Here is a 24,904-nt window from a genome sequence, read left to right on the forward strand (position 1 = left end):
TAAAGGAACAACAGCTAATAATATAATCATTTTGGCCATCTTACTTCTAATAAAAAATAATTATGGTTTTGAGCTTGTTAAATATTAACATATTGCCTGTGTTGCAAAATGTTTTGCAATATTGGCTGGTTATTATGTTAGTGTTGTAGAATTAATAATAAAAAGTAACAATAATGTAATAATACATAAATATGAAATAGTTTCTTGAAAACAATAGATTGTCTGCAGTTTTATGGAGATAGCAAATCAAAAATAGCTGTAGCGTATAGTGTTTGTATTGATTTATTTATATATGTACAATAAAGCAGTTTCTCTCCCTAATTGTGATTTTAAAAATGAACTGAAAATCTTTAGTTGAACAACAATTTTGTTTAGGATCTTGTGCACTATCTTAGAAATGTAAATTCATAATTGCATGTATTGACAAATAGGTAATAAAATTATATTATTACTATATTAGCAATTGCTAGATACCCCGAAACATCCAGCCAGAGGTTTGAGTCAGTTTAGATCAAAGCATATTAATTTGTTAAAATGACCCAGTCAAAGTTCATACTTACGTTAGTTCAATTTAAAATCTGTAGTAACACATAAACATTTAAGATTGGATAGAGTGTATGTTCACACATATACTCTATCCAGCCCAACTACACTTCCGCTATGTTGGAGAGATAAATTGGGCAACATTTTAGTCTTTGATATAAAAGCTGTTATTCATACCCCAAAAGACTTGCAACTGTAATTGCAGTGAAAGGTAGTTCTGTAAAGTACCGACACATAGGGGCTGAATACAAATGCTGCACGCTAAGTTAAATAGAAACCTGTTTATTCTCAGCTGCTGTTTGCACAGTGTGTATAGTAAATCTCATGGTGTATATATTGCTCTGACAAGAAACTTCTACTTGACAACTGCAGCCCTGTATTTGCTGTGTTTGGCTGGCCAGTGTATCATTTACCTTATGCACTTAGAGGATGAGATAAGATGACCTTGGTGTGCCTGGTAAAGCTCACATCCTAGCAGGGAAAGGTTGACTGCCTCCCTCAGGGGAAAAGGATACTGTACACTGAGATTGTGTTCCACTCAGATGTATCACTTTACTCTCGCAATCAAATTAGAGTCATGTAATGAGCTATAAATATGTAGAAATGGACTACAAATGATCCAAATTTGAAATAATGCTGATTAGGGGTGCCATGCCTGATGTTGCCATTTGAGTAGCTGCACTCTGCCTGTCTAGATATTCGAAACTGGATCTTCAGCCCAGCCTCTATTGATTCTGAGGCCTATTATATGCAGTAATTGCATGCTGCTGCCTTTAACAAGTCTTGGTTATTGCATCTGTGAATTGGATTACTAAGTTTATTGAGGGACTGGGACTACTGCCTGAAAAGCCTTTTCTTGCTCTTTGTCCTGTTATTGAAAAAGGCTTCGTGCCATCACAAAGCTAAAACACTGAAAAATGGCTTAACTGCTTTACCCATCTGTTTAATTTGCTTCGAACATAGTTGAATGTTTCATAAAAAATATAACGAGTAACATTAATAGTTTGTTTATCCAAAGATTCTGTGTTGATGCTTCACATTTAGTTATGTTCCCATATTTTATTAGAAAGAACTTCTGGATAAACAGTATGTGTGAAAGAAATCCAAGTGACTTGTGAAAATTAAAAAAGGGCTTAATATTTGCTGTGGGCCCTTTTTATGAAGCAAGTATAAATAGTTCTGCATATGCATGTTCTAGTTACGGCCAACAAAGCTTTTAAAATGATAAAATCTTATACAAACAATTACTCTGGTTGGAAGTCCTCTCAATGATATGCCAGAGAACGTGGCAAATTGAACAGTTTTTTTTCCTTGCTGTTTTGAGCATATAATACTTTAGAGTATCTTAAAATATTTTAGTTTATTCTTAGTGTGGTTGGACTTGTGCTCTATATTTATTGTTGGTGGCTAATGTTTTTCATCCCCCCGCCTCTCCCCCCTTTTCTTTAGCATTTCCATACTTTTAAATAAGGTTAGTATTTTCAGACGTAAACAGCTGCTGACCTGCTGTTTCTTTGTCAATGAAAAAAGCAGAATATAATTAACTAAACTCCTTCATTGTAGTTAGTCGGTTTGTAAATCCATCTCAATAAATTAGAGCATCAAAAAAATTCAAAAAGTTCAAAAAGGGAAACACACACAGTGTTTATGTTTATTTACATGATTATAAAATACACAATTTCATTTCTCAATTTGTTTTAATTTTAAATAAATTCAATAAAAACAACATAGACTTAAATCTTGTTGCACCGGGTTTTTAAAGAGATAAATTTTGCTTATTTTTCAGACCAAATCTATTTTGGCTGTGTTGTCTGAGGGACATTTACCACTTAGAATAGACAAGAGGGATTTTCCCACACAACTGTTCAGGATGCTCCCACAGGGGTAAATCAGACCTCTCTGTTACATGCCCTGCTCTGCCCTCATACAACTGAACTCTGCAGCTGAGGGTGGAAAGACATGCACATACACACTAGCACTCTCTCTGTTGTGTTCCCTCTTGCCCACCCCTTAACATGTACATGCCTGCACATCCAAAATCCAGCATCTAACTTGGCACTTAGCTGGGCTGAGCCTTTCAGAACAATTTAAATGGATAATCAGGCTAGTGATGCAAAGAAAGTGGATTGTGCATCTCTTAATCTCCAAACAGAGCTGCCTAAGCTGCTCCTGGTGCAGAATTAGACTGGCTTTATACAAAATGACACCAGACAGTGTGTGACATTGTAACACTCTGTGGGTTCCAGTACAATCTGGCACCTCTACCCTGGGGTGAAGGCCTTCTCAACACAGACAGCTGACATCTTCCATAACCCCCTATATGAGACACAAACTACATGTCTCAATTATCAGTGCCCCTGGTGTAGATGTTAATTTGCATCATCATTAACAATGAGACGAGCTGCACATAAGCACTATCGTTGATACTGATCTTGCTCTGTCAACCCTTTCCTACTGTAATAATTTGTTTCTCTCCAACTCATTTTCCAGCGTTGTTCTGCAGTTGTTTTAGTAGACAGTAAACACTAGCGCCCCTGTGCTGGTTAAATATCTGTGTTAAACTTAGAGGTCACGGTCAGGCTTGTGTTGTTCTCTTTCAAAACCTAAGCCAACCTTCATCTTTGACATTTTGTCTAAAATTTCAGGGTTTATTCCATTATTTTATAGCACAGCTCTCAATGTACAATTAGCTGTCATATATTGATCCCTCCTAATTTATCTCATGCAGTGTAACTTTACAAGAAGTCTACGTGCATCAACAGGTTTCAATCCTTGGTCAGTTAATAGCACATTGGAGCAGGGCTGTTTATGTCAGGTATCTGTTAGATACACAGCTAAAAAAAGTAATTATTGCTGACTGTGTACACACTGCATGTAACCCCACACACAACTTCCCCAAAATAACACAAGCAGTTGGCAGCAACATGCTGTGTGCATGCTTTCCTTCAGAGTCAATGGGAAATTGGAAACACATGGAAATTCTGAAAAAAAAAAAAACTGTCAGTCGCTGCAAAATGCTTGAGACTCGGGTAGAGGTTCACCATTCAGCAGGAAAACATTTATGATGACACAGTAACGACTACTACGGAATGGTTAGATGCAAGCATATCCAAGTCTTAGCGGTTAGGGTTCATGGTTCAATTAAAGTTAATTGGTTCAATTGGAGTCCAGACCGAATCTAAGAATTATATTTAAAAACTTAGAAATTGATTTTCACAAACACAAAGAATGGTTAAAAAAAAAAAAAACAGGTTGTAAACGTTAGAATAGAAATACCCCAAAAGACTTATGTGGTGAGCAGAATAACAAGCCACACTTTTTGATTTTTTTTTTTTATAAACTGTTTATGTAAACCATGCATACAGTATGTCAGACTACAGCAATAGATTTGTGTCTGACTGGAGGACAATAAAAGACTACAAGAAAGCATGCATGTTTCTGTTGGGGTTACTGGAATAATGTGCAGCTGTCTTCATATACATGAAATGATCCAGATGAGACTGAAAACATGTCTAAAGGCTCACTTAAAGACAAGAAAATAAAGATAGTTGATATCTGTTTTCCATTTGCTACTGTAAAGTTGTGCCATAGTTGAAAATGTTTTGGATTGATTCTATAGACTTTTGTCCTGTTGTTCTTTATGACTAAAGCATAATGCAGGAGCAGAGTACAGACAGTAATACCAAGCTATTCACAGTGTTTGGTATTAATAAGAACCGAACATTCTCTGTGCTGGCAAAAATTGCTATGGGTTTGAAGTTAGGTTCTTGTGGAAAGAGAACTGTTACTTTAGCTGCGACTGCGGAAATTTTAACTGATGCAGAAACAGTCATGGGGTTGGGGGAGACAACGAAAAGGGAAGCATATCACTCTTATTAGCTCTCCCTTCATCAGTGCTTGTAAAGACAGCTGCCCTGAGTAGACAATGAATTTGTTTAAAGTGTCAATGTGCTAAACCAAGCCAGGGGAACATTAATACTCCCTAATCAAGGTCTGTGTTGGCATATTGCATTCCTTGTCTCCCTTCTGTTATTCCACCCCTTACCAGACACAGAAAGGCAGAGCAGCAAAAGACTGGATTGCTTGAGTTATGTACTGACTAATGATAAAACATTAAGTCTGAAATTCCGTTTTATATGCAGTGGTTAGGAGCTGTATTTGCATATACATAATTATTAAAGCTGCAATGCATAATAAAATACTTAGATTTAAACACTATCAAGGCTTAGAATAATTTGATGAATTCTTGAGAGAGTTACATGCAGGTGTGTGTGTAAAAGTGAGTCAACATGCAGGAGGCTGTGCAAATAGCCATAATCCAGGATTATTTTTTTTGGCCAAATAGTTTTACACCTGAATTCCTATAAAATTTTTAATTATTGATGAGTAGTGGAGACAACTTACCTCACAACGAGGAGACAAAAGTGACCAACAGCCAAGAACCTTAGAGTATACTCTCAAATTTTACATAATCTTGTACAGAACATAATGGAGAACATGGGCATCAGTGTATAAATCAGTATACTAAAGTAGAGATCGGAAAGTCTCCAGCTTTGTTATATTTAAATAGAATTCAGGAAGAACATCTCAAGAAACATGCTGTGTTCAATGGCTTGAAAACCTAAACAACTGGTACCCTGCTGAGGGATTTAAAAGTGCTCTGCAATTAATTCAGTCTTCTTGTATATCAGCATAGTGGAAAATAACCGTTATGACTGAACTGCAAATTGACATCAATTCTTGCAGCATTTAGATGTTTTTTGGGTTTCTCCTCCTCTTCTTACCAACATTGTTACTCTGAGGCAAACGGGTTGTAATCTTCCCGTATCACCGTATTATACTACAAAGCCATGCAGGTGTTTTTCAAGCCTCACATTATCAGCCTGTGTTTTACTCCTAAAATTGCTTGCAATTGCTTGCGAGTTGACTGTTTGTCATATCAATAAACCCTGGGTCTGTCTGCTGTAAACTTTCTAAAAAGGACTAATACTCGATATGCTGGTTTGAAAGGAAGTTAAAATAATCCTTCTTTCTGTTCAAACTCAGTGAAAAGAATTATTCTGTTACAGCTAATTATCTGTAAAAGAAAGATGGAGCTTGGCTATGCAAAGCTCTGTACGTAATAGGTACATTTAAAAAATGTACTTCAAAACTAATCGGAAGCCAATGAATGGCCTTAAGTACAGGGATATGGTGCAATCTCCTGTTGGTTTTAAACAAAAGCCTTGCAGCTGCATTCTGTACAACTTGCAGTCGGTCCATGGATGATTTGTTTAGACATGTGTACAATATATTGTAATGAAGCAAACAAGAAGAAATAAAAGCTTGAAAAGTGATCTCCATCTCTTTATTTTTTTAGAAACCATAGATCTAATCTTAGAAATGTTCCTAAAATGGAAAAAACAGGAATAAACAACAGATTTAACATGACTGTTAAAACACATACATTTGTCTAAAAGTATACCCAAATTTTGCACAACATTACTGTCAGAGAATGATAGAGCCCCAATGGCCTGCCTGATCTTAGGGGTACTGTTGTTTGGGGCAAAAATTACCACCTCAGTTTTGTCTGTATTGAGTTGCAAAATGTTGTCTGCCATCCATTTGTTAATGGAGTTAAGTAGTTGTACAACACAGACAGTTCATCTAACCTATGAGAACTAAAAATAAATATAATTGGGTATCATCACCATAACAATGATTTCTTCGAATATACCAATAATCTTTCCAAGAGGAAGCATATACAGACTGAAGAGCAGGGGGCTGAAAGATAGGAGGGAAACCAGTCCAGAGCTGATTCAGTAATGCCCACAGTTGTTTTCAGTCTATCAATCAGAGTGCAGTGATCAACAGTATCAAAGAGATCTAATAGGACCAGTACAGAACATTAACCCCCATCAGCAGCTATCAAAATATAATTTGAGACCCTAGGGCAGTCTCAGTTGAATGTTTTTTTTTTTTTTTACAAAAAACAGACTGAAATTTATCAAAGATCTTATGGGGATCCAAAATAGTATTTAGCTGGATCGCGACATATTCTAGAATTTTCGAAAGAAAAGGCAATTTAGAAATGAGCCTATTGTTCCTAAAAGAAGCTACATCAAGATTATTGTTTTTTTTTGTTGTTTTTTTTTTTCAAAATAGCCTGAACAACAGCATGCTTAAAAGAGCTAGGGACCTTGCCTAGCTAAAGAGATTAGTTTAAAATTGAAACCAAACATTGGCTAAGTTGATGTATGGATTTTAAAAGCAGAAATGTGGGTAAAACATCAACAGGGCTTTGGGAAGGTTTCATCACGCCCACTATCTTGATGATGTCATTCAGGTAAATGGGGCAGAAGGAGTCCAGTATTGAGAGCTAGTGATGTTTAACTAAATGGGTGTTTGCTGATGGAACAATACCTGCCCTGACAGCTCCAACCTTATCCACAAATTGAGACAAAAAGTGGTTGCAGTCAACATTTGAAAACACAGAGACAATACATGCAGCAAGAGAAACCATGTTGCTAATGGTCTCAAACATAGCTTTAGGTTTTCTTTTACAGGCAGATATCAGGTTAGTGAAGTAGGAGGATCTAGTATCCTTGATAATTTCGTTTAATTCTTGTAAGAGCTCTTTAAGATGCAGGCAGTGGACCTGTAGCTGAGTTGCTTTCCATAAACGCTCAATTCCCCGACAGATACGCCTCAAACTGCGAATGGCATCATTCATCCATGGGGATGTATTAACAGAGGGAATTTCTCTAGTGTTAAGAGGCGCCACTTTGTCCGACAGCAAGGCGCAGTGATCATTAAATGCCTGTGCACAAGAGTCCACGTCTTTCGAGATACCAACCGAGCTTAAATCAAATGCGGCTGAAAATTTCTCAACAGTAAGCTGGTTTATCAAACACGAGTTTGTTTAGCAGGCAGAGGGCCATCATCACAAACAAGATCAAATAAGTTGCATTTGTGAATACTAACAAATACATCTTCGATGTAGACAATATTAATGTTAATACTATGAGATAGAACAAGATCGAGCATATATCCCTTGCTGTGCGAAGGACCAGAGACATGCTGAGTAGAGTTAAAAGATTCCGTGGTATTTACAAATTCAGAAGCATTTTTGCAAGTATCATCATCCACATGAATATTAAAATCATCAACAATGATCACTCTGTTCAGCTTAATAATGGAAGATAAGAAGTCAGAAAAAATCTATAAGAAAAGAGGCCGCTGAGAATACAGAACGAAGACATGAAGATCTGGCATCGCAGTCAAAGAGTTTTAGTGAACCTGCCTCCATGCCCTTTTTCCTCGCTTTCTCCGTTGTCTTTTTGTGGGTCATATTAGGCTCTCACCGTGCTGCATACAGACGGCAGCTGCAGTCGGATATATGAATGGGGCTGCAAACTCACCTGTACCGCTCCAGGTACAACTGTCACTGAATGCCGAGATGGAGGATCGGATAAACAGCACTGTTTGGCGATCGTACACCCATGCAGTAGACACAACATTTTTTGACAAACTTAATAGCAATATAGTCCAGGAAACAGACAATACGAGTCGGAATGAATAACCAGCTGCAGCAGCGAAGCCAAACACAGGCGCCATGCCTGAAGGATAATATTCCAAGTATTAGTATTAAAAACCATGTCACTTTTAGCAGGTGAGGCTGTGTATGTGACTTGACAGCAGCAGAAATGTCTGGAACTTCAGGCCGCATGCCGAGCAATAATGTGGTCCCACACTGTGGTCATTGTGAGAGGATGAGAATTTTGGCCTTCCAGTGAGTAGCTTAATGCAATGTGCAGATGAAAACAAGTCCCAAGTTGGTGAACAGCCCCATCCAAGAAGACATATAAGCAAATTAAGCGTGACCAAAAGCTTTAATTCAAAAGGCAGAAGGATTAGGCCGTTTGATGAGCAGATTCAAGGGTGCAGGCGAGGGGGAACAAAAAGAAACACTTCTGGCCAGGCGTAATAATCTTTGAAAATGTTCTTTAAACCCATCTCCCTATGACGTGCATTTTCCCTGCACTTCAACCCAACATCTTCCATCCCCAAGATTAAGGGCTTTTATCATGTATCCTCTCTTTTCTCTGTGATTGCTGCTTGATATTTCTGCTTTTGACGTCCTCCTCCACACTTGCCTTTTACATCTTTTTTTCCCTTCAAAGTGGACTTCAGTAGGTTTAGGAAATGTTAAATCTAACCACACTTAGAGGCAAGTGTATTACCACTCTACTAAAACATTCTCCGCTTAAGCAGAGTTGTTTGATTTAATCCCCGAAGGTGTACTTCCGGTGAATTTGATACCACCACAGCAAATGGTCCACTGCTGTTTTGGGTTTCATGATTTTCTTATGTTTCCTCTTATTCCCGTAGACTTTTCATACACCCAGCTTGGGGGATGAGGAGTTTGAGATCCCTCCCATCACGCCTCCACCTGAGACTGAGTCCAGTCTCGGCCCTGAAGTGAACTCGCCCTTTCCTGCCATGCCCGAACCCCCAGCCCAGCATAGGGGTTCAATAATTCCTCAGTTTCCCCCACAGAGCCTGGAACTACCCTCAATTACCATTTCACGCAACATGATGGACCAAGAAGGGGTGTCTGTCAACAATGGCCAACATGTGGTGAGTATTATTTTGCACTGTTTTTTTTTTTGTTGTTGTTTTCTTTTGCAAATAGAAATCTGAAAGGTGAAGCAAACATAGTCTCCTTTAATTGGATTCTCTCGAGTCCAGAGAAATCAATTTTCTGCTGAAGTGATTTAATTAGTGAGTAGAATTCCACCTGTGTGTAATTTAATCTTCGCATAAATACAGCTCTTCTGTGGAGGTATCAGAGGTTTGTTGGACAACATTTATGAAGAAACAATATGATGAAGAACAAGGAACACACCAGGGATGAAGTTGTGAAGAAGTTAAAAGCAGAGCTGAGTTTTAAAACAATAAGGCAAATTTTGAACATTCAACAGAGCACTGTTCAATCGAACATCTGAAAGTGGAAAGAGTATGGTACAACTGCAGACCTGTTTACACCATTGCTGTGAATTTAGTTGAACAGTTATGAACAAGCAAATAACGGCATTTCTGAGTAGAGCTTCAGCTAAGACTCAAGTTAACTCTGATGGAACTGCAGGTCCACAGCTAAGAAGGGAAGATATATTAAAAGGATTAGCATTAGTTAGTGTACAAATATGGCTGTATTGGAAGCATACCAGAAAGAAAACCATCATTGAAAGAAAGTCATCTGTAGTTTTGTTGGTCTTGATGATGAGAACAAAATCAAACGTTTTGGTGTACATGCAACATGCAAGGTTTGTAGGAAAGTTATTTATGCATATCACCCAAATGCAAGGCAAGTTTATTTATATAGCACTTTGCAGTAACAAGACAATTCAAAGTGCTGTACATGTGCAGAAAAACATTACATACATAGGAAAAACAAAGGAATAAGCTAAATAAATGCTTGACTATACTTCTTTCATACATTACAAGACATACAGATAGACTTAATTGTTTCTATTAATAATAAGAAATAAGCTAAGTATATTCTTGGGGATTTATGTTCTAAAGAAATTTTGTCCAACCTTTTCAAAGCTACAAATATAATGCCTTCTTTTATTTCATTTCCAACACACCAAACTTAAGATCATACATGGTGGCGAAAGTGTATATGCTGTTCTAAGCAGGAAAATAAGAAGCTGGTTAGCATTTAAGGATTTGATGAATAACTTCACAATTCTGCTCAACTTTGTGTTTGTCTGTCACATAAAATCTCAATGAAATACATTGATGTTTGTGGTTGTAATATGACAAGACATGGAAAATATTTAAGGGATATGTATATCTTTGCAAGACATTGTAGTAATCCAAAGTCAGTTTGTAATGTCTATAATTTGTCACAGAGACATCTTGTATTTGCAGCTGCTGCTCCAGATGAGATTTTTGATGACATATGCAAAATGAAAGAGATGATTTACATGACTATAGTTCTGGAAGCCACTGATTTAAGTAATATAATGTCACCTTCACAGCTTTTGTACACCTCCTGTTGTCAGCACATCTGGCACAGCATCTGCCCTTGTTTACAACACAGGATCTATATAATCACTCTGACTAAATGGCACGATATTATGTTACTGGGAGGATTCAAAAAACAAAATAAAACACAAAAATGAACAAGAACATGAGTCCCCCTCCCCCTTCACTCTATAGGGTGAACAGATGTGAAGAGATCACAGGTGTTGAAGTACAAAACACATTCATATCTGCCTAGACAGTAAAAACGGCACCCAAACTGCCATGGTTTCACATTGATGTGTCTTTAAGAAGCATTTTTTTGCCACAGTTAATGCTGTTCCATGTTTTAGACCCCACCTTTAGGAGTTTAGCATGGACTTTCTTTTGGTGATGTAAAGGTTTTAACTTCATTTACTTACCTGGAGGCTAGCCAAATCCTTTTTTTCAATTATATTAAAGTTAAAGCTGCTTTAGATTGAATCAGTGTTATAAACAATGATTCTAACTTCTCAACAGGAATCAGAAGTGAGAACATTTGGTTTGACATTTTCCCATTCAGTCTTCATCTTGTCATCCAAATTCACCTTTTTGATACAATCAGCAATCAATATTCAAAATTACTGCTTGTAATATTTTTCCCCAAAACCTTCTGGATTTCTAAATGAAACAAAACATTATCAACTCGTATAGGAAGCTTTACACTGAACATCTAAATAAACAACCTGGACTGTGACAACATTGCAAGGTCGTAGACTGCTCATGTTTTCAGATACTCTTTGAGAGACCGCTTGGTTTGATTGAACCTGTGATCCAACGAGGCCAGTTTAAGAGACCTGCAAGATACAGTTCTGTAGGTTGTAGCTCACATCAAAGCTATGCCCTCTTCATTAGACCATTATACAGTTGGTCAAATGTAAAACTGTAGATTCAAATAATCTTGTTCTTAATATAGATATCGTGCTACAGATTGGGAGATCGTCATCTGAGGGTGGAAATGTATTTTCAAATGCCACAATCATAGAAGCACTGAAGAGGAAAAATTGAAATGTCACTGGCTGACTAGTTGTCTTACAGACCTATTACAGAAATGGAAAACTCATTTAGGAGAGAAGAAATAAAAGAACAAAAGCGTGAACGAGGACACAATGATATCAGTGCCACATTTACTTGGCGAGCCACAAATCACATTGCGTCAAACCAAGCAGTCATTAGCATTATAACTGTATGAATAAGTGAAATGTGGGTTAGAAGTGCTGCTCTCAGATATTTATTTACATTCAATATGGGAAAGAGCCATAAAAAACTTACCACTCTTTTTCCAGCTTATATTCATCTGGCCTATAAAATAATTGCAGCTTTTAAAATATCTGTGCTGCATATAGTAAGTTAGCCCCAGAAGGCTTTTTGCCTAAAGAATTTTCATTTCATGGTCAGTTAAGCTTTCTGCATCTGGAGGAAACCGAACCTCGACACAATTACATTCCTGACTGTTCTGGCGACTTGCTGGAGGATTAGATTTGATTCTCAAACATTATTCCTCTTTAACACCATTTGCATGGCTCATGTCTCTGATTGTGCAGAGACTCTATTAAAATCTGAGGGGAGAATATAGGTCTGTGCTCCCTGCCTACCGGCATTGTCGCCGGCACGCTGCTCACTTATCAGTCATCACACATTGTAGCGTAGGAAGCCTTGTGGTGGCCCTTCATTTTTCCTGCAAATGGGATTGATCTCCAAAAGTCTTATGACGATGTCTATAGAAACTCTTTTCATCTGTGGCTTTATCTCTGCTTTGAAAGCAGAGCACAACTTACAAATGAGATAAGTAACAGCATCGTTTGCAGTGGCTTTTATATTCAGAGACAATGATTTACGCAGGCCCTAGGAGAGGTGTTTTGTCATTTTGTCAGCACGCTGATAAAGGAATGACAACCTTATATACATGATTACATTCTGTGTTATTTGTTGTGGCTGCAGGGGCAAACAAATAAACCGTGCACGATTGCAATTACATTTTTCATCAAGCCACCATGCTCATATTCCCCAACACTTATTTTGCTTTCTCTGTGCTGGCTTTCTGGTGCAGAATTCTCTCTGTGTGTGAAAGTCTCTTTCTTATCACAACTTAATGAGAAACCCATCCAGTGAATATACCTGGGCTGTTTTCAAAGGGTTCTTCCATGCCATTGCATTGCCAAGTGTTCTGCTAATTCCTCTCTCTCCCCTAATTTTCAGTGTATGTCTTGTAAATTGGCCACAGATGCTGGGCTCACACAAAAAAAGAAATACATTTTCTCAGCTGCAGCATGCCTAGCAAGCCCTGAATCTGAAGTCATTATTTATTTAATCTGCTCTCCTAACAAGCTTCTGACTCTCATTTTTGTCTCACAGCATGTGTCCTCCTGATTTGTGATTGAGTCTCAATAGTGCCAAATAGTACTGGAGTTAGAGCTGCCAGTATTACTTTATTCACAATTTCGTCTCGATTTTTTTTCTCTCCACTGCACAGCGAGGGTCTGTGGGTTCCATTTCAAAAAACACCTGGTGCCTTCACCACATTTTAGGGTTTTCTTGACACATGTAAGCGTGCTCTGAAATGGGCTGTGTGTCCTCTGTGATTGGATCCGAAGCCTACAGTAGTCAACTGGTTGGATTGGATGTTAAAATCAATATTCAGGGGATCTGAGCCTGGCTGTCTCATCACATTCATCACTATTGGGTGACACATTACGTATTTTTTATTTCATTCATAACTTGCTGTTTCACATGCCATTAGCTTTACAGTTACAGATATGCTAATATTTAATAGCACAGAGTTTATGCATTATGCAAGATAACATTGAGGCTGAAAGGGCTGTTTGTCTGTCTTTTTAATATATGTAAGGGTATGAAAATTTTCTTTCATGCTTTTATGCAAATTTATCAGTTATCAGTTTATCATGTTTTTTTTCCATCAAAGACATGCAGAAAAGTATTTGCGAGCTGAATTTACTGTAGCTAGCAGCATTAAGAACATATTTTTGAAATTACTTGTATTATTGTTGTTAGTAGTACAAGTAGAATAGTGAAATTCATATATATCACGGTTTCCGCTACATGTAACTGATCATGGCACACCGCCACACCAAAATAAAAGTTGCCACACCTTCAGAATGAATGAAAATATATGTTAACACAATGTAAAGTATGTGATATAGCATAGCTACTATATGTTTACGCACTTGTTCTAATCATAATCAGTTTAAAATTAATTCAAATATCATGAGATGTTATAATTTACATCGTTTTCGAAAAACCAACACCTCCGACTCCTGTCTGTCTCGTTGCATAGCTAGCTAGTGTATGAAGCTACTGGTGGCTACTGTTTGCTGCGCTCCTCGGTAGTGAAGGAAAACTAGAGATGACAGCCCAGTTTTGCTAACTTAGTGTTGCCAATATATTTGGGGACTTTTCAGACCCCTCTAGCAACAATTATTAAAAAAAGCAACTACAAACAAATCTAGTGACTTATCTCTGCGTTTTTGGCAATTTAACAACTTCACGTGAAAGCAGCAATCTGTTTACTGTCTCATGACAGCTGCAGATGTGTGGGGTCTCCATATTCCTTAAGCACTGTCTCACAGGCACAGGTAGCTACCTCTTCCTGAAAGCCTTACATGCATTGTGAGCAGGGAGCAGAGAGGAGACCTGCTCTGTTTTCACGTTGCAAATGTATAATGCATGTGAAAACCTGCAGATTATTCCACCCTGGATTACAAAGTGAGGTATAAATACAGTTTTTAATCTAGTCTCTTTTTTCTCTCTGAAATTGCACTAAAATAATTAACTAGTTACCACACAGCTTGAATCACTTATTCACCATGTTCAATGTGTGTGCCTGTGATTACAATGTTTCTCATAAAATTAGATGTACATAGTGTTGATTCAGCTAATTTATAAAAATTCATACATTATTTCATAAAGTAATGTTAAGTTATGTTGCATTTCAAAGACATTTTATCAATAGTGACAAATATTACAAAATACCGCTACACTTGGTGCTTTTGGTGGTTTAAATATCTGTTTTCATAGGCCTCTGGTTGGGTTTTTTTCCCACCAAATTATTTAAATGATTTAACCAAGGCTGGTGCTACAGCCAGTTTGGTTTTCCACAACCCGAGAGCCAACCCAGAACCATGACATTTATTTACTCAAAACAACTCATGCTTTAAATGTTTTAAGATCTCACTGCATTTGATAATCTACACAAATCAGAATCCCTGTTAGCAGATGCCCTAATACCTATATCTAAATGTATTAATACAATTGTAAACAAGAAGGGGTTGTTAAAGTTTCCCAACCTCCATCAGCTCTTCTCGGTTCTTCAAGCAAACTGAAGTGTACTGTTTGTGCAAGATTTATCCACGCCAACTGGTATTATTAAAAGAACTACAGGTTTTAATAAGTAAATCATTAATGGTGTTTATGGATTTAGAGGAAAATCTTAGCTTTACCTGCTACTTTATGCAACCGCAATGACTTAAACTCTCTGACAGTCCCTATCAAAATAAAACAGCAGGACATTATTTTATTCCTATTTTAATCTGACATTTTGTTCATGTTGAATACCTGTATTCTTACTGTTTTTTTTCACCTTAAATAAGGCAAATCAATACCGAAACTAACTTGATTCGTTGGTAAATCCCTTACAACACTGTATGAGATAGACAATCAAAAAACGTTAAAGTTTTTATTACAGCAGTTATTTTGTTTGGTTTTAATAGAAATCTATTTCAAAATAACTGGAAATGTTATTGTGTTAATTATTGAAGCCGTTTCATCACAAGTTTGTTGTTTACATGGTTTGATATCCTTTGCAGATTTCTAGTGAGTACAATACCTTCACTTCTGAGAGCCCACTATATCCTGAATGAAATGGAAAATGTGGGCACTGTTGCAGAAAGCCTGTTTTTCTACACATCCCTCTTATCTCCCTTTCAGGCCACGAAGCACTGACATGAGTTGTACATCAATTTAAGAGAGTGGATTTTTTTTTCTTCTTTTTTGTACCCTTTTTTTTTTCTTTGACAGCAATTGTGACATATTGGGTCAGTCAGAAATGAAAAATATTCATGCAGGCATGCAATACTTGTAATGAAGTCTCAGCTTGACCTTCTGCATGATTGATTTTGTAATTTACTTTTTTGTGAGGTTCTCAAACTGAAATGATGTCATGTTGGACAAGTTTTAAATACACATAATCTATAAAGAGAAATAGTAGAGAAGGGGTATGGGTCAGTGGCAGTACCAGACCGTAGGGAGGCGAGGTAGCCTATCAGCTTCAGAGTCCGAGAGTAGAGGTGAGTAGAATGGGGTAGATGTGTTTTAAGTGTGGGTTAGAGGTGTGTGAGATATATAGACTAAGTTTTTTTTCCAATCAGAGACAGTAAGACAGCGAAGTGTGTTTGACTGAGATGGTGCAGAGGAAGAAAAAAAATTATTTATCTTCTTGCTGTTATAGCCTTTACCAGCATTCAGAATTCCATTTTTCTTTTTTGGCTTAAGCACAGACTTCAGCAGGTTGCAGAAAATGGAGGGGGAAAAAAAAACGATGTACCCGTTTAGAAGCAGCGTAAAGGAATATGTGCAGAGCGCTGATAAACTATCTTTAATAGGACTGACCTTTCATGCTGGCGAAAGTTACTGGGGGATTCATCCTTATAATTACCATATAGATGATTTTACCCCTCTCCTGCCATGGAACATTTCCAAGAGCTCTGGCATTGATTGAATGGAAATTGAACTTGTTAACATTCTTTTCAGCCTGTTACAGCTTGGTGCCACTGTTCATAAATTCTGTCCAAATTCAGGTTTCCAGTATCTTAAAAAAGGCTTGAGGCTGTTTTCATTGACTTCAGTGCTGAGATTTTTATCAGTTAGTGAATGCATAAATGTTGGATTGGAGTCCCACTTCAGTGTTTACTGTGGAAAAGGTTTTACACGTTGTTAATATTTTGTGATTTTTATTTTTATTTTGTCCTTGTCTTCTTGTTTAGTTTGAGTGGCTCAGGCCAACAGTAATGTTGCTTTTATATGAAGCACATTACAAGAAGCCTTGTGTTGTTATTCTTCGCTGTTTTATCATCGACTTAAAAAAAAGCATAGTGGGTAATATGACAAATGGCATTTACATTCAAACAACCCTTTAATGATTAGACAGAACATTTCAGCTTCATACAAACACGTAAATCTAAATAAGGCGGGCATATCTGGCTGCTGTATTTTCAAGATAAAGACGTATTTGCAAAATCATGATCATTATCAAAATATCTCACTGCTGTGGCTGCTGGTGATACCGCAATCAAAATGCAAATGAGCAGGCTCGGGGACAAAAGTAAACATAAGTTTGACAAATTTATATTCACAATCAACACATCTGTTACTTAATATATTTAATTTGTCAGGCTTTCATTTAAATTCAGCATCATAATCCTGGCATTTATTCAAGATGGCTGACATTAAGATCCACTGATCAGGGGTTTTCATGGCCATTCTTTATTTCTGTTTTATCTTTTTTTTTCCAATTTATAGATTTTATTTTCTATTTTATAAACATGTGACCAAACTAGATCCACTCAGAATTTCAAAATAAATAAACTGTAACTGTAATACTCCGGCTTCCTCCCGCAGTCCAAAAGAACATGACTGTTAGGTTAATTGGTCTCTCTAAATTGTCCTTAGGTGTGAGTGTGTGCGTGAATGGTTGTTTGTCCTGTCTGTCTCTGTGTTGCCCTGCGACAGACTGGCGACCTGTCCAGGGTGTATCCTGCCTCTCGCCCAGTGAACGCTGGAGATAGGCACCAGCACCCCCTGCGACCCCATGAGGGATTAAGCGGGTCAGAAAATGGATGGATGGATGTAATATTATTTATAATTTTTATGTCTCCAATTCTTTCTCTGGCTTTTAACATGTTGTATTTAGATATTTATATTGAGTGGGAATCTAGGGCAGCGAAGGTCCGTTCAACTGGCCAAATATTTTATTTACATGCAGATAATGTAAAAATATATGTGTATTTCAATGGTCCTTGAAATATAATGACCCAATAAACTATGCATCCAAGTAGTCCAATGCGATTGCAGTACTGGACACTTGAATTGTTTTGATTATATATCCCTCTATCTTGTAACCTTTTTCTTGTTTACTAAACCAAAACAAAGAATATTATGTTTTTGATAGAATGATCATGGTGATACATTTGATGCATTTATATAATAAGGGTAAAACATCTTACCTTTCCACAAAGCAGAGCTGATGAAGAGAAAACAAGCCAATTCAACTCCCTGGAGCAATTATAATGTTTTAGTATTCCTTCAACATCTGTCAAATAACACATTTTTCACAATGCACAACGTAACCTAATCAAATTAAACTGTGATCAACAATGCTTATTTTCCTAAATGTGCAGCATGTAATTTAAATACAATTGGAAAACCTCACCAAATGACAAACCCAAACATCAGAATGGTTGATTGCTGGAAGTCAAAACAACTCCCTAATGATTGTGCAAAAATAATATTACTGTATACAGATGGCCACAACTAATGAGTTCAGTGTGTGCCTTTGATGTTCACACAAGCAAAGAGCAAATTGTAAGCTATTGAGTTCTCAGTAATGGCAATGGTCCTTGCTGAAATATAAATCACAGTTATTTGGTTGCAGGTTTGTTTATGGCAGCTTTTATTTGCAAGATTTCCAAATGTGCAGGATCACAATCATATTGCTTTGATTTATTTTCACGGCTTTGCCCCACCTTTTGGAGAAACCTGGTCGCACATGTAAATATAAATCTGTTCTCACTTGGTATATTGTATTTATGATAAGCAGGAGACGCAGCATATGGGAAAGAAATGGATTGTAGATCCAATATGTGCCTGTCTGCAATTGTGTTACAATATTGTTTTTGAAGACAGGCATTCATAAGGTTCTTTCAATAAAGCCAGGTGCATGGGTTTATGATGTGTTGATGTTAGGAGAGATTGAGTTTGCACTGCTGAATACCAGATGGATGTACCCATAGAGAACAAATCACCTTTTCTGTTCTGTTCATGTCTGCTTCTCGTTTTCATGTCAGCTCTGCTAGTTCTCTGATCAGTTTTTCCTCTGGAGACTTAGTAGAACTTGCAATTTCTTCCTTGCCACAATCAATGTAAACATGTTGTTTATAACTTTGAGTATTCAAAGAGCTCAATGTTTTATATATAAAAAAAAAAAAAACACAGCAGTAAAAAGTATTTGGGTTAATGACTTTAGATTGATGATGTATTCATCACTGTCTTTTATTATCTTCACTCCACTCAGCTGTGGCATGAAAAGTTATACTTCAGCAGAGTTACGCCCTAGAATAAATAATGTATATTTGGGGTTAGTAGAGTAACATTGTGGTAATGTACAACATTTTTTTCTCATGTGCCAATTAAAGTTATGTACAACCTTTTCTTTTGTCGTCCTTCAAGATTTAGAAATCTAAGCTGTGAGCTGCGATTTACCCAAGAACTAAGCTTGGATGGCCATTCACTGCTTATTTGTCAAGCTGATTTATCATTTCTTGTAAGAGACATTTAAGAGTCAGGACATCTTGACATGAGATCTTCCACATAACTAACCACAGAATCCAATGACCCAATTCCTGTTCTGGCAAAGGGATACAGGTTGATGTGTTTGGGCAGCAGGGTGTTGTGCTGAATACAGCTGGAGCTCAGAAATGAGCCTTGTACAGCTAGATACAGGAGCATCAGGCACATTAGTTATTATGGAAATTAAACAAGATCCATCAACTCAAATGCTTAAACTGGAAATCTATTCTAAAACAGGTAAGAGTAAGCAACCCGTCAGAGATTCAAAATGACAAAATAGTACAAACAAAATATTTTTATCTAAAGAATTTTAGTTTTCCTACAGCTCAGCACAAAACCAAACTCAGGTGTTTCACCTTGTTCCTCTTTGTACCAACTGAGCCATTTTGTGCAATAATCTCTTGATTCTCAGAGAAGACTAGTCATGACTCTACAACAGTCCTTTGATTTATTGTGGTCTGTTTTAGGGGAATTTTTGTACTTTTGTTACGTATAATATTTTATCTTGGTGTGTCTTTTAATCCATTTTATTTTGTTAAAGGCCCATCTGGGGACGTGCATTGCACATTAGCGAAGGCTATAAATGCTATAATGTGTTCAGTATTTGTTTATGTTTAACATTTATCCCCATGCAAATACACAGTAATTAAAGAAAGAGGGTTTTATTCAATCACATCTCTAAAACCTCAGAGGTCTAATCTTTCTTTTTTTACTATAAACTCATGTTATTGTTCTTGTAAAAAAAAAAAAAAAAAAAAACAAGTTGGTTGACGGTAGCCATTTGCCCAAATGTAAATAACAAAAGATGTATCCATGTTTTGATCTTTACTGTAACAGATCTAACTGTGAGAAAATCACTTAAATCCATGTTATATATCCTGCTTAAGCAATTTTCTTTGGAACAAGGATTTTTTTTTTTCCATACTGTTACCCATCCAAAGTATCGACTCCTGCCCTTTGGTTCTTTTTTTTTTTGTGAGCAAATTTTGCCATATTATTGAGATAGAAAACTGCTGCCTCGTTCATACATATTTCTTGTCCTTCAGACATGTATTTTCTGTCTTGAAAAAATTAATTGTTCTCCACATCAGAATGTCAATTTTCATAAGATCTGTGAATCTTTCCTTATGTGTTGTTCAGAATTGCTTTAAACCAGATGTGTTTTATGTAGGTTAGGTCATTTGGTCTTCTATGATACAAAAGCATGGTGACATATATCTATTTAGGGGATTTTTTGTTTGTTTTTATTTTTTGTATGTAAAAATGTTTTAAGTTTAAAGAAGTTACCATTTTCTCATCTTACACTCAACTTTGTTCTCTTTTTTTTCTTCGATTTTTCTTTCTAGAACATTGGGCCTGGCCATCTACGTCAGTACTCATCCAACCCTTCTATGGTCATGAAATCTATCATCAGCATGAACAGCCCTAATGGCATGATGTCACGGAATCAGCTGTCCACCATCAACCAATCGCAACTCAACGGGCAGCTGAGTCTAACCATGGCTGGACCCAACATCAACCATACATCACCATCGCCTCCTGCCAGCAAGTCAGCCACACCTTCTCCCTCCAGTTCCATCAATGAAGATGACCAGGAGGAAAGCAACAGGGTGAGTAATGCAGTAGGCAGGCATTATTTTAGGTAGTTTTAGATAAAGATGCTGTCACACTCTTTCTAATCTTTCTTTGTGTGCTGGCTTCTTGGAAAGAAAGGTGTTACTTTGGTCTTAAAGGTAAAAGAATGAATACACAATAGTGTCATGAGGATATAAGATAAGATAAGGAATCCTTTACTGTTCCACAATGGGGAAATTCGGGCGTGACAGTGGACACACAGTTTAAAGTAGTAGAAAAACAACAAGCTAATCTAAAGTTAGTTCTAAAGCAGCAGAGGATGAGCTTATCAGAAACGGCAAAAATAAAATAAAAAATAAATAAATGACTAGTAAATATTGCACAGTTGTTGATCATGTGGCATACTCGCCTAAAAAAGATGAAATATTCAAGTGAGCAGTAAAAAAAATGTAATTAAGAAAGAACACCAACACACTTACAGAACAATATCAAATAATATGCAATATGCATGATAGTACAGCAGCATTTCATTGATGCTAAGTTGTTTGCAAGTGTACCTTAGCATAGGCGACACTGTAAACGATTTATGATCAAATCAGAACCTATGCAACCATTAGCATGTTGCAAACAGTTATTGAGTGTGTTGTGAGCTGCAGAGATTACAAAGGATTACAAGGATTGTGAGAACCCGTTTTAGCAGCAAGTTTTTATTAAACTTTTCTGTTATTTAAGGTTATTGGGGAGAAGCGGCCAGCACCAATTGATCCTACAAAGAAGCCTAAGACTCCAAAAAAGAAAAAGAAGAAGGATCCCAATGAGCCCCAAAAGCCGGTTTCTGCTTATGCCCTGTTCTTCAGAGATACCCAGGCTGCAATCAAAGGTCAGAACCCCAACGCTACCTTTGGAGAAGTGTCCAAGATTGTAGCCTCAATGTGGGATGGCCTTGGAGAGGAACAGAAACAGGTACTCCTAAATTCCTGTTTTCAGACTGGATATAAATCTAAAAATATCTGCAATTCTTACTTAGTCATAACGAATTATGTCTCTTCACAGGTTTATAAAAGCAAAACAGAAGCGGCCAAGAAAGAATACTTAAAGGCCCTTGCTGCTTACCGTGCAAGTCTGGTCTCTAAGGTGAGAACTTGTTTACTTTACATTGAAAAAGTGTTAAATACATATTTTGCTTTATTTAAGACATTCTAACATTGGAGATAACACATTATGTTTCTTCACTCCATTCAGGCTGCAGCAGAATCAGCTGAAGCTCAAACCATTCGAACAGTTCAACAGACCCTGGCCTCTACCAGCCTGTCCCCTGGCCTGGTGTTGCCTACGCCCCACAACCAGCACCCCTCCATGCCATCAGCTTCCCAGGCCCTGCAGCAAGCACTGCCACGGGCCATTGCCCCAAAGCCTCTACAGATGAGACTAGGGGGCAGTCATGTTGTGACTTCAGTCACCGTTTCCCACCAGAACATGTCCTCTGGGATGCCTCCACAACTACTGGGCCAGATGAATGCCGGCGGACCCATGGTGGCGGGTGCTCAGTCCACAGCGGTGTCTCAGATGAGCCCACCCATGCAATCAGTGCAACAGCACGCCATGCAGCAGCTCCAGCAGCAGCAACAGCAGCAACAGATGCAACAGCACCTCCAGCACCATCAAATGCAGCAGCAGCAGATGCATCACCAACAGATCCAGCAGCAGATGCAGCATCAGCATTTCCAGCACCACCTGCAGCAACAGCTGCAGCAGCACCACATGCAACAGCAACAACAGCAGCAGCAGCAACAGCAGCAGCACATGCAAATGCAGCACATGCAAATGCAACATCAACTGCATCAGCAGCAGATTCAACATCTCCAGCAACAGCAGCAACAACAACAACAACAGCAGCAACAGCAGCAGCAGCACCAGTCGCAGTGTTCCCCACCCCAGCACTCTCCTGGTACGCCACATTCAGTGGGAGGATCTGCATCTCTAGGCAGTCCCCAGCCAGCCCCTCAGCAACAACCACACCCCTCCCAAATCCAGGCCCACGCACAGGTCCTGTCCCAGGTCAGCATTTACTGAGCCAAATGGAAATCCTATCTCTAAGAACAGGAATAGAATAAAAGCATCACTCCATGTTGCTTTTTTTAAGTTGCACTTAAGAAGTGTGTAAAATTTAGAATGTTATATAAAGAACCTGTTTATTGTTGTAGACAGATATGCACATACATGTACAGAGGGTCATCATGTTTGCTGGGGTTTTGTCTATGAAATAGGCTGAGAACTGACAGCAGCCTGTTAGGTTTGAGCACCCAGTGGTTGGTTGTGATGTCTTTCAGTTGTTAATTTTAACTTGCTGGTTACACAAAATACTGAAAGACATTTGTCTCCCACCCTATTATTTAACAATAAAGCTTTATTTATGAGGCCAGAGATGTGAGATCAGCACAGCGCGAGGACATTTGGAAAACATTTTTTTATCACTCTTTGCCTGTGTTGAGTGACTCACTAGATATTTGCTGGAAACCAGGAACCCACACATCAAGTCTTTGTTCCCACACTGGCCAGTATATACAAGACTTTCTTTCCTCCATCTTTCCTGCAGATCCAACTGCTCAAAGCATCACACGGGGAGTGGCTCAGTGATATTTAAAGACACTTTCAAGCTATGTCACAAAAGCAGACAATGTCTTTGAAGAATGAAGAGAACTGGAAATAAAAGGTCTTTGGAAGCAGTTATCTGGATGAATGACTGAACTGACAGAGACAGAAACTGCCATAAATCATTTATGTCATCACACCATCAAACTGTAGCTGTAATCTGCTGTACATGTTTTGTAGAGAGGGGAGAGGGGAGATCTCCTGTTTGCAGCAATTCACCCTCCAGACAATTTGCCGAAAAGTGTGTAACTGGCTGTCCCTGCCCCCACCCATCCAAAAAAAACCTACTTCTTTAATTAATATTATTGTTTTTATGTCAAATGTATAACAATTAAATTATGTTTTTTTATTATACGAAAAAGGGGGATATTTTATGCTAAATATAGATTTGGATATAGTTCTGGATCAAGGCAGATGATTTTGGCATTCTTGTATCTTTTTCTCTGCTTACCAATACTGACATTGACAGAAAAATACAGCAGAGCCCGTTTGTTGCACTGCCAAAGCCAACTTAAAAGATATTGGACATTGTTTTGTGTTTTTTCTTTTCTTTTTCTTTTTTTTTTTTGCTTGCCAGTTGTACAAAAGTCCCCGGGGAAAAAGAAAATGTACATTTTTTCATATAACCTGTTGTAAAGTTTTAATATGTGAGGCTTTAATTAAAACATTGTTTTAATGACCTGTGGATTGCTGTATCACATAGTGCATTTCTGCTCTTTTATACTTTTTTTATAAGTTCCTATAGCAGCAATTAATTTTGTTTGTATTTTGCTTACAAACCAAGTACAGATGAAAACTGTCCTTAGGATAAATGGATTTTGGTATGGAGTTCTTGGGAAAAAAAAGATGTTTGCAGCTTACAGTAGGAATCATTATTTAACGTTGGAGCTTTTACGCAGCCATGAAAACAATTCCAGAGACATTCCATCACTAATATGATAGTAGCCATAATTTTGTATGAAGTATTATATATTTCTCTGTGTCTCTGTTTAAAATTAAACTATCAATCAAATATTTATTTGGAGGAATCAGTTTCTTTTGAGGCCGTCATTTCTATGAAGTGCTTTCACATCTTATTATTAGCTACTAAAACAAACAGATTACAGTACTTAGCCAAAGTGTTCACAATCCTAGAACGTTTTTCACATTTTTACTTGTTACAAACTCAGACTTTAATGTATCTTATTGGGAGTCTGTGTGATAGACAAAACACAAAGTCATGCATAACTGGAAAGTGTAAAGAAAACAGTAAATGTTTTTTCAATAATTACAAATAAAAATCTGGTAACTACATTTATTTAATTCTGTTTGATCTCATACCCCCAAATAAAATCCAGTGCAACCAACTGCCTTCCGAAGTCACATAATTAGAAACCATTTTTATGTAAGTCAATCTCAGTATAAATATAGCTATTCTGCAAATATCTTCACTGTGACAGGCTTCTTGGAGAACAACAGCATCAGGAAAGTTAAGGATCACACCTGGAAGATCAGGGATAAAGTTGAA

General features: G+C 37.5%; 1 protein-coding gene across 1 annotated transcript in view; it reads left to right on the forward strand.

The window, feature by feature from the left end:
* tox3 (TOX high mobility group box family member 3) overlaps positions 1-24,409 on the forward strand; it is a 54,622-nt gene extending 30,213 nt beyond the window's left edge. The window contains exons 3-7 of the mRNA XM_012880208.3: positions 8,914-9,162; positions 20,517-20,780; positions 21,478-21,708; positions 21,799-21,879; positions 21,988-24,409. Coding sequence (XP_012735662.1) covers positions 8,914-9,162; positions 20,517-20,780; positions 21,478-21,708; positions 21,799-21,879; positions 21,988-22,818 — 1,656 coding nt within the window. The 3' untranslated portion in view covers positions 22,819-24,409. The remainder of the gene's footprint in view (positions 1-8,913; positions 9,163-20,516; positions 20,781-21,477; positions 21,709-21,798; positions 21,880-21,987) is intronic.
* The last annotated feature ends 495 nt before the right edge of the window (positions 24,410-24,904 follow it).

Source organism: Fundulus heteroclitus, chromosome 4 (genome assembly GCF_011125445.2).
Source record: "Fundulus heteroclitus isolate FHET01 chromosome 4, MU-UCD_Fhet_4.1, whole genome shotgun sequence".
Taxonomy (NCBI): Eukaryota; Metazoa; Chordata; class Actinopteri; order Cyprinodontiformes; family Fundulidae; genus Fundulus; species Fundulus heteroclitus.